Below are 11,420 nucleotides of genomic sequence, written 5' to 3'. Positions count from 1 at the left end.
CCCATTAGCTACTCCATACTTATTTCTTAATTGTTCAAAATATCCAAGAGATCCTTCCATATAATAATCATCAACATATCATATCCTTTGTCATATCACGAATTCAATATTGTGTTACCCATATTCATAGGCAGTGGTACATTTTTACATAATGGTGTCCTCAGTGATATACCTGCTTTTTTTCCCTGAAACATTCATTTATTTCTTGCCTTATTCTAATCATGTGTATTCATATATGATTATCTGTTTTTTTTTGTTATTGATTTAACATTCCACTTATATACAAAGTCCTTCATGGTCTCTTTTATTGAATTCAGTTCCATTTGAATCCATGAAGGGAGACAATTTTCTTCAATGAAAGATTATAGAAATCTTACTTGTGCTGATAAATAATATTTCTTAAAATCCAGAAGTTTAAGTCCTCCCAATTTATAGCCCCATGTTAACTTTTCCAGTGAAATTCATGATATTTTGTTAATTCTATAGGAATTGTCTTATACAATTATGTAATAAATTTTTTTTTAGTTAGTACAATAGGTAATGATTGAAAGAGATTCTGTAGTCTTGGCATTACCTTCATTTTTATACAATTTACCTTTCATACTAATGTAATCAGCAGATCTTTCCATTTCTGTAGATCCATTTTTTTCTAGAAGAGGTTAATTAATATTATATAAATTCTACAAATTATTATCTGTCATTATTCCAAAATATTTAACTCTATCTTTCTTCATTTTAAATCTATTATCTTTTATGTATCTTTCATAATTAAAGTTCTGTAATGGTATTATCTCACTTTTATCCATATTTATTTTATATCCTAATATTCTCCCATATTTTTCTAATATTGTTTGTAATCTTATCAGTGATTCAGCTGGATCAGACATATATAATAGCACATCATCAGCAAATAAACTAATTTGTGTTCTTTTGTCCAACTATGAAGCCCTTAATATCTGAATCTCTTCCTATAATCACCACCAGAGGTTCAATAGGATGAATTATGCTGGTGATAGAGGACACCACTGTCTACTCAGGGAAAATAGATAACACTTAATTATGGCTTGTGGTTTATGATAGAGAGTTTTTATCCAATTTTAAAATTTTCAACCTACACCAAATTTTTCCAATGTTTTATTTAAAAAGACCATTGTAGTTGGTCAAATGCCTTTTCTGCATCTTAAAAAAAAGGTTATATTTGGATTCCACTTTGATATTATCGTATGTTTTATATTGAACTATTTGAAGAATGACTTCCTTTAACAAATCCCACCCGATATGGATGTATTCATTTTGGTAAATACTCACCCAGTCTGTTCGCCTTTGCTAGAATTTTATAGTCTGCATTCAGAAGTGATATTGGTCTGTATGAGGAGGTTTTTAATGGATTTCTACCTTTCTTCAGTAGCAAGTAATTATAGCAGTTGAAAAAGTTTCCAGGAGAGTTTGGGTCTCCACTCCCTGGTTCAACATATCAACAAATCATTAAATTATCTAAAGAACTCAGTGGGGAACCCATCTTTCCCCAGAGACTTATTAGCTTGTAAAGTACCCAGAGTTTTTTTTATTTCTTTCCTTGTAAAAGGAGCATCCATGTCATATTTTTCTATCTTCTAGATTGGGGAGTTCAACATTTGTTAAAAATTCTTTCATCTCATTTTCTTCTCCCACTAATTCTGATTTATATAGTTTGATAATAGTATTATCTAAAAAATATTATTTATTTCTTTTTGTTTAGATGCTATAGTATCAGCTTCGGTTTCTATTGCATTTATCCTTCTAGATGACTCCTCTGTGATGCCAACAATGGCTGTTGCTTTAGACGCAGAAAAAGATTTTGACAGGGTAGAATGGAATTATTTATTCAAAGTATTACAGAGGTTCAATTTACCAGAAAAATATATTAATTGGATTAAAGCATTATATAATGGACCATTGGCGAAGGTGACAGTAAATGGATATGTATTGAACCAATTTAAATTAAGTAGGTCAATGAGGCAGGGATGTCCACTATCTCCCTCAATGTTCGCTTTAAGCAATAGAACCATTGGCAGAACTGATAAGAACAGAAAATAAAATAAAAGGGATAAAAATGAAGGAGAAGGAATATAAAATCAGTTTATTTGCAGATGACATCACAGTATACTTAACAGAACCAGAAATATCAATAAAACAACTACATAAGAAATTGAAGGAATATGGAGAAATATCAGGATACAAGATCAATGCAAATAAAAGTGAAGCGATGCCAATGAGTAATGCAGATTATACAGAATTTAAAAAAGAATCACCATTTAAATGGCAAACACAAGCAATCGGATACCTAGGTATTAGATTAGATAATAATTTAAGCCACCTGTACAAATTAAATCATCAACCATTAATAAAGAAATTGCAGGAAGACTTAGAACATTGGAAAGAATTACCACTAACGTTGATAGGGAGGGTAAATTGCATTAAAATGAATGTCTTCCCAAGGATACAATACTTATTTCAATCATTACTAATTCCCTTAACAGAGAAATTCTTTAATGTACTAAAGAGAATAATAAAGAGATTTTTATGGAAAGGGGGGGAAACCAAGGATAGCACTAGATAAATTAACAGAGAGGTACAACCAAGGTGGTTTGCAGTTACCAAACTTAAAAAATTATTATAGAGCAGCACAATTAAGGTATTTATCAGACAAGGGAAAAACCAGATTGGACTAAGATAGAGCTAGATAAAATAGGGGAGAAGGTAGCTGAACATATACTTTATAAGTGGGATGAAAAGCTGGTGCAATATAAAAGCTCACCAGTACTGCATCATTTCCTCAATATATGGAAAAAGATTCACTTAGAAAGGAAAAAAAACAAATTACCAACTACTAAAATTATTATTGACGCAAAATCAACTAATCCCTTTCATAATAGATAACCTTTCCTTTAGAGAATGGGAGAGAAAAGGAATTAAAAGAATAGAAAATTGTTTTTTGGGAAATAATTTATTTACATTTGCGCAAATGAAGTACAAATATGGAATAACTCATGGTACAATGTTTGCATACCATCAACTGAAAGCCTACTTAAAGGATAAATTGAGAAACAGACTGAGATTATCAGAAGGAAGCAGCTTTGAATATGTGATTACAGAAAAAATTATAATATAAAAGGTTTATAACAAACATGTACATCAAGCTGCAAGAGAAGGAAAATGATGAAATAAGCTATAAACCCAAACAAAAGTGGGAAAAAGATTTAAACATAAAGATAAAAAATGAAACATGGGAAAAGTTATGCTCTGGAAATATGAAGAATATAATAAACACAAGGTTACGTATGATACAGTATAATTGGTTACACAGGTTATATATCACACCCCAAATGTTAAAAAAAAAATGGGATCCAACATTATCAGATAGGTATTTTCACTGTAAGAAGGAAATGGGAACAACAGTACATGCAATTTGGGCATGTGAGAAAGTGAAAACGTTTTGGGAAGATCTAAATCAGGTATTAAATAAAATCACAAAAAGCAACACACCAAAAAATCCAGAGATCTTTCTTCTAAGTAATATAAGATGTAAAGAATTAGGCCTCAAACTGGATGAAGTGCAAAAAAGATTTATTATGATAGCCTTAGCTGTAGCAAAAAAAAGTATAATGTCAACTTGGAAATCAGAAGAGAGCCTGAGAATACAGCAATGGTACATAAAAATGAATAAATGTATTCCATTGGAAAAAAATAACATCTAATTTAAAAAATAGTCACATTATTTGAACAAATTTGGGAACTATTCATGGAACATAACAGAGAGGGCTTGCCTCGGACCACCACCCCCTAAAATGATAAAAAGACAAAATGACTTGATCCAGTGTGTAAAAGCAGATGACACAATGTTCTTGTTTATTTTCATTGTGTGATGACATTGTTTAGTGGTTTTATTGTATTGTATATGTTGAATGTTTAATGGGTTTGGAGGGGGGTGGGAAGCAGGGAGGGAAAGTAGGGGGGAAAAAAGGGGAGAAAATGCCACTGTGTATATTTAAGAGGGAAATGTTTGTATGTACTTTGATTGATATGGTTCACAGTGAAAAGTTAAAAAAAAACTAAAAAATAAAGAGCTATTTGGGAGTTGACAGCCAACTCAACAAATCAAAAAAAGTTGACTTCTCTGCTTTTGCCTGTCAAGATAATGTGTCCGTTCACCTAGTTCATAATATTTTTGTTTAGTTTTTAAATATAATTTTTTTCCATTCTATATGTTTGTAGTGCATTATATTGTAACGTTTTGTTCTCTACTCTTCTATATTCTTCTTGTGTTTCTGATAGCTGATACTTTTTTCCAATTTTGTTATATCCTTCTCTAGAACTTCTAAATCTCTTGCATATTCTCTCAAGATTTTTAGTCTAAGAAATATTTGTCCCCTCAAATAAGCTTTAATCATATCCCAAATTAGAAAACTGTTGTCAGTGGAAGGAATATTATTTTCACAAAATATTTCTATCTGTCACTTGATAAATTCAATATTAATTGTGAGTAATCTGATAAAGGTCTTGCCAAATACTCAGTTTTTTTTAAACCACTCAACTTTGTAACTGGGCAGACATTAAAAATAAGGTCAATCCTTGTATGTGAATCATGTACCCTTGAGTAGAATGAATTTTCTCTTTCTAGGGGGTTGAGCTGCCTCCATACATCAATTAAATTTTAATCCATCATGAATAATAGTGTTGTTTTTGCAGCTTTCGCCTTTGTTACTGTTCTCGCTGATTTGTCCAATATTGGATGTAAACAGAAATTGAAATCTCCTCCAATCAATACATTTTACCTTTGCCCTACTGTTTTTAAAAATATATCCTTCATAAAGATTTCATCATCATAGTTTGGGGCATAAATGTTCATAAACCTCCATGATTCTGAAAAAAATTTGTAGTTGCCATTATAAATCTTCCAACGATCAGTTTTTGTCTCTTTTGGTATTATTGGTATATTTTTATTAATTAAAATTGCTACACCTCTTGCTTTTGATCCAATTGAAGACAATATTCCTACCCCACCCATCCTCTTTTTAATTTTGCATGTTCCAGTTTGTTAAGTTGTGTGTTTCTACCTTTAATTTTTCAAGACCCACTTTCTCTTCACCGACTTGGCAATTCCATTAACATTAAAACTAAAAAAATTAATGTTCTATCAATATTCTTATTTAAAACAATATTTTTAACAGTAAAATCTGTCTCTTAAAATAATAGTGATCCTTCCCCTTTAAGAAAAACACACATTTTCCCTGCCTCGACGGTGACATATACACAAAGTCCCGAAAGCCCATGAAAAAATGCCCGCAGAATCTAACCTCCCCTTAGTGCCATATTTTTTCTGTTTCACCAGGTCTCTTTACTGGATTCCTTCCTTCAGTCCAATAATTCAGACACTTTTTTCTCATTGATTAAAGTTCTTCATATGGTCAATTTTGTCCAGCAGTCATTGTTTATCTGATTCCCATTCTTTGGCTTTTTTTCTCCCCACCCCCCACCACCTCGTTTTCCATGCATTTTCATCAGTTCACTCTCTGCTTGACTTATTCTCTCCATTAGGTCATCAATCTTTTTTATTTCAGTCATTTTCTCCATCCTATCTCTCATCACCATATGAATTGGTTACTCATATTCTTCATTTTTTCCAGTATGATGCTCAATTCTTGACCCGACTCTCCAGTTTTAACCTGGCTCTGCCAGTCCCATCACCATTTTTACACCACTCCCTTTCAGACTTTTACCCGATGTTCCCAGTTGAATAGGAGCATCAAATCTTTGTTCTTGGCTGCCTTGGCTTCTTTGTGCTAGCTTTATCCATTTTTGATGAAGAAAATCTTGATTTTAAAGTTTTGGCCATCTATTTAGTACTCTTCACAGAGAGCTCAACCAAAACATGTCTCAGTCCACACCCCCTTGTTTCATATTTCTTATGACTTCATACCTATACAAATGTTATCATCTTTTAATTGCTCTCTGAAGTTGTCTAATTAACTGTACTCTAATGCCTTCACAAATAAATGTTTCATTTATTGCAAACCAAAACTTGACCAAAGATTGATGGGAAATGATGCCGTGTGCTACGTGAAACAAGAGGGTCTTTTCATACAGTCTCTGAACTGAAAGGTTCAGCACTTGTACAAGAATTGGGTTGGTGCCAAGAGTGCAAGACATCAAAATAAGAGTTGTTTGCCAATTGTCAGAATGCTGATATATTTTAACCTTTACTTCATTACAGCATCTTTCTCATTCTAATGATTAGACATCGAAGCTTCTTTTATTGAACAATTCTTGCTCTTTAAACAGGCATGAGGATGTACATGCAAAGTATAGTTTGTATTAAATTGTTACAGGGGTGATTTTTGGATTGTAAAGCAATGAAAGATCAGTTCAGACTAAGAGGATAGATGTAAAAGAAAATTACCCATTATAAACTATTCAGTTTCATCAGGTTACTAGGAAGAAATAAAACACACACACATTAGATTGTAAATCTAATCAAGGATATAACAATGACACATTAAACTCAATTTTATTCTTTTTTTTGTTTTCGTTGTCTGAGAATAAAAAAACCTCAGACTGGGCAAGCAACAATCTAACACAATAATGCTGATAATCAATGAGGAAACAAGCTGTAGACCCAAACAAAAATGGGAACAAGATCTAAACATAAGATAAAGAATGAAACATGGAAAAAGCTATGCTCCGGAACTATGAGAAATACAATAAACATGAGGTTACGTATGATACAATATAATTGGTTACACAGGCTATACACCATGCCCCAAAAGTTAAATAAATGGGACCCAACAGTATCAGACAGATGTTTTCGCTGTAAGAAGGAAACGGGAACAACAGTACATGCAATTTGGGCATGTAAGAAAGTGGAAAAGTTTTGGGAAGATCTAAACCAGGTATTAAATAAAATCACAAAAAGCAACATACCAAAAAAAATCCAGAGATCTTTCTTCTAAGTAATATAAGAAATAAAGAACTTGGACTCGATTTGGATGGAGCACTAAAAAGATTTATTATGATAGCCTTAGCTGTAGCAAAAAAATGTATTATGTCAGCCTGGAAATTAGAAGATAGCCTGAGAATACAGCAATGGTACATAGAAATGAATAAATGTATTCCATTGGAAAAAATAACATATAATTTAAGAAATAACATCACAGTATTCGAACAAATTTGGGAACCATACATGGAACACAACAGAGAGGGCCTACGTGGACCTCCACCGCCTAAAATGACAGAAGGAGAAGACGACGAAATGAACTGACCCAGTATGAAAAAGTAGAAGACACAAATTTCTTGTTTATTTTCATTGTTTAATGGGTTTAATGTATCATATAGGTTGAACGTTGAGTGGGTGGGGGGGGGGGGGGTGAAGGAGGGAGGGAAGGGGGGGGGGAAAGGGGAGAAAATGACACTGTGTATATTCAAGAGGGAAATGTTTGTGTGTATTTTGGTTAGTATGGTTCATAGTGTGAAAAATTAAAAATTAAAAAAAAACATACAACCCAATAAAAAAAAATGGATGGGTCTAAAAAAATAATGCTGATAATCATATCCATCATGCTATAATAAATAACATCAACCTTTCCTATACCTGAGTGCAAACACAGTACAGATGGGGAGACAGTAGAGAATAGATCATAGGAAAAGTTTGTTTCCAAAGAATGTTTGTTTTGCTGCGGACTTTAGATACGAGATTAGAAACTATTTGCCCTCATCCACACCAATCATTCAGTTGGTGACAGATTGATTAGAAGCAGCCAAAAACACAATTATTCTGGAGACAAGATTTGCCATCAGATGGTGGAAACCCAACAGCCACTGACATGCTGTAACCAATATGCTCAATAGGAGTGATTAAGACCATATCTAACAGCTCAGTTCTGAACACCTCCAAGACGTATACTGCCTTTAGTTTCAATATTGGGTAGGGTTGGAAGAGGATGGGGGGGGGGGGGGGGAATCACTCGAATTCACTTATAAAAGTAGATGAGAATGGCAAAAGATGCAACTATCAGATCTGAAAAGAAGATGCAACCCAATGATGCAACTCTATTCGCAATGAACACGCCTGAAACTACCAAGGATCTCCATAACCAACCAAAATCAAATCATGTAAAACCCACCGAAGGACTCTGTTAAAAGTAGCGAATTCAACTGCGAATTCGGCGTCCGTGCAAAATGAACAATGCATACGACCATCAGCTCCTAATCAGTTGCAACTAAGTAATGAAGATGGGACTCTGCAATAATCACCGTTTTCAAATACAGCAGAGCTCAGCCAACAATAGACTACAACCATCAGAAGGAGCTGATCTTGAAGTGGTGATGTCGATATTTTCCATCCTCCTGAGAATTCCACGACGCCCTGAAGCCAGTATTAAGCTCACACAGTTTCAGCTCAACAAAGCGACCTAAGCAGAGAAAGTCCAGAACCAACAGGTGCAAATATTTAATATTATGATTTAATGGAGTGCTGTGGTCCATTTGGGCGCAGATTGTCATTCATGGAACTTTAGGACTCTTGTACGGACTCCAATTCACGACCACTTGCCATCGCTCAGCAACAAGGCGTCTGTTGCACAGCAATGGGGTGAACCATGAGCCAATGAAATGGAGCCTATCCCGTCGTGGTCGTTGATGTGATGTTGGATTGACCAATCGGAGAAGCTCCTGTCTCCGCCAAAACGTCGCACCCGCCTCAGTCAAGCTCCGTCAATCGTCGGTAATTTCCGGCAAATCCGAACCTTGAGAGAGTTACATTGGGAGCTGTCAACAGCGGCCGGATCTCAGCAGCTCATTGTCCCCTTCACACTAATCAACGGCAATCACAACCTTCCCAGATGGACCTAATTAATCAGGTAAGGGCTGCGCAGCCAATCGATTGAAGTAACAACTGATTCAACAAGACAATGGTATGAGCAATTTCTCAAAAGGTTCTTTGCACTTTATCCCGCTCTAGCTTGTAGCATTTGGTACATTTCGCGTCGCGAAAGAGCCTCTGGGGTTTCTGCGCCTCCTGGAATGGGTAAGTTTCTGAGGTGTTGACATGTCATGAGATTATGCTATTGCTCTGGCTTGTTTGCCATTATTTATCGTCGCCTCGATTTAAGTCGAATATAATTGGGTAGCAAATTCAAAGATCTATTTATAAGGACACGTCCTATATTTGGTTTCCCACAGAAAGATCTAATACAAAGCATTTCTAAAGGAAACCTGGTACCGCCCCTTCCCTTTCCCAGTTGTTTATACCTTAAGGCAAGGATCTGTTATGAATGGCTGCGCAAACTAGTACATAGGAAATTTTTTTTCAGCTACATGATTACATAAAGTCCAGTTTGTCTGGACTTGTCTGCCAGTTATTGATAACGACAAGGATTTTGTCGGTGATAAGAAATATTGCGTTAATGCAAATCTTGTATCCAAACTCGAGGCATACGTTCAATGTTATCACTTATCAATCGATTTTTCTTTACATTTATTTTGGCGTTAAACAATGTATTAAACATACTGACTTTATAATTCGACCTCTTTGAGAGGTTTTCTGAGCCCTAATTTCCTCTTCATCCAAAACCTTCGGTCCAACCGTTTGGAGAGGAACTTCAAATGTGTTTGTTCATTAAATAAGGTTATACCACGGCGAAATATTTATTTACCTTTAAAATGTAATTTCCTGCATGACTGATACGTTAAAGAATATATATTTAGTAGCTGAATAATCCGTTTACAGAGGCTATGCATAATTGCTTCTGAAGAATCTCGGGAGATTGATCTGTGCTTAGAGGATAGAGAGCAGTGATTTATTTGCAGTATGTTTAACATGCTGTTAAAGTACAATAGTAATGACAATCGTTTCATTAGATGATTGTTTTATAAAAAAATAGCCTGCACAGTAAAACTTCAGATTTTAGAGCTTTGGCAGTTGAAATATTCTTTATCAAAATTAGTTCCATTATTTAGAAAATAAAGCTTGTGATTGGTGGGGATAGTAGGAATTGTATCATTTGTGGTGGAACATTTTGGTCATGTGAGGTATACGGTGACTAGTAACTTATGACCTGTTTGAGTCAGACACTTAACACCGTTCAGTAATGTACTTACTAGCTCTTAATTATATTTATGTAAATGAAGATAGTATTCTGCTATTAACCCTTTCTGGGTTTTGGAATTGATAATGAAAGTGTATTCTATAACACAAATGGAAGATGCACATTTTATGTATCAACCTTATTACATTTTTCATATCAACCTGTTTTTTTTAAAAAATACTCTCATTTGCTGAACAGAAAGTATTATTTTTAAGATTCATATTTGTAATGGTTATATTTGGAATCCTCATGAATCGCTTATCAGAAATGTCATGTATTATTTTTGATTACAAATTAAACTTTGTCCCTAATTATATGAATTTAAAAAAAAAAAATAGATTCTGTTTCGGGTTGCTAAAGGAATAGTGTGACAGCTGTGAGATGCTGCAAAATGCTTAATTGCATTTGTATATCAGGATAATGCAATTCACCGAATGATGAAATGCAATATTGCATTGCTGACTCATTCTTGGACCTATTTTTATGAAGGCTAAAATGTAATATTTTCTGATGCATCATGCAGGTGACAAATTGTAGAAGTTTTGGAATTAGCTTTACCAGCAACTGAATTTGAGCTTCCAATATTATTTATTTTTGGGATATGCAGTAAGTTTCTTAAAAGGTAAATTGTCAGTCTAACCCATACGTGACATTTGAGCTTCATGATTGTCTAGAACATGTTTGAGTTGGTCCACTCTTTTCAAATTTATATGTTACAAACTTAGATTGCTAGATGTTCTGTTTTGGAGACAGGAAGTTGTAATTATATTCCACTTCACTTGAAGAGTTCCTCCTCAAAGGTAATTATACACCTGAATTAAGAAGTTCATTTAGCAGGAGGAGATTCGTTTAGGAAAATGACACCATAAATAAAAAATAAAAAAATCTTAAAAACTCCAGACTGTTTTCAACAAGCATTATCACATTTTTAAGCAAAATGTACTCTTTGGTACAATTTTTCCAAGTAAGTGATCAAGCATTCCAATAAATTAACCACCTGATGAAGCAATAAATTAATGCATAGAAATACAGATCGATGTTGAAATTCAGTATTCATCTAATGGTTAGTTTTATTTAATTGTACAAATCTTCTTCTGTCATGGATTGTATCTATTCTGTGTACTGGACTTGTTATAGCTAAGCAAATTTCACATATCTACTCATCAAGCTTAATGAAACTACTAAGCAGACAAATTGAAGTGTTTCATGAAATTATAAATATCCAAGTTCTCATTTGCACAAAGGAACTTGTTTGGAGTTTTGTGGTGAGCATTTACATTTTCAAATTTCTTTCAACAG

At 33.9% G+C, this 11,420-nt stretch overlaps 1 protein-coding gene across 1 annotated transcript in view; it reads left to right on the top strand.

Moving 5' to 3' along the window:
- The first annotated feature begins 8,791 nt into the window (after nt 1–8,791).
- synpra (synaptoporin a) overlaps nt 8,792–11,420 on the top strand; it is a 316,240-nt gene continuing 313,611 nt past the window's right edge. The window contains exons 1-2 of the mRNA XM_069937154.1: nt 8,792–8,894; nt 8,996–9,061. Of these exons, the coding sequence (XP_069793255.1) occupies nt 8,877–8,894; nt 8,996–9,061 (84 nt within the window). The 5' untranslated portion in view covers nt 8,792–8,876. The remainder of the gene's footprint in view (nt 8,895–8,995; nt 9,062–11,420) is intronic.

This window comes from Narcine bancroftii, chromosome 5 (genome assembly GCF_036971445.1).
Source record: "Narcine bancroftii isolate sNarBan1 chromosome 5, sNarBan1.hap1, whole genome shotgun sequence".
Classification (NCBI taxonomy): Eukaryota; Metazoa; Chordata; class Chondrichthyes; order Torpediniformes; family Narcinidae; genus Narcine; species Narcine bancroftii.
Note: the sequence above shows the minus strand (reverse complement) of the source record. Positions and strands in the feature narration are given on the sequence as shown.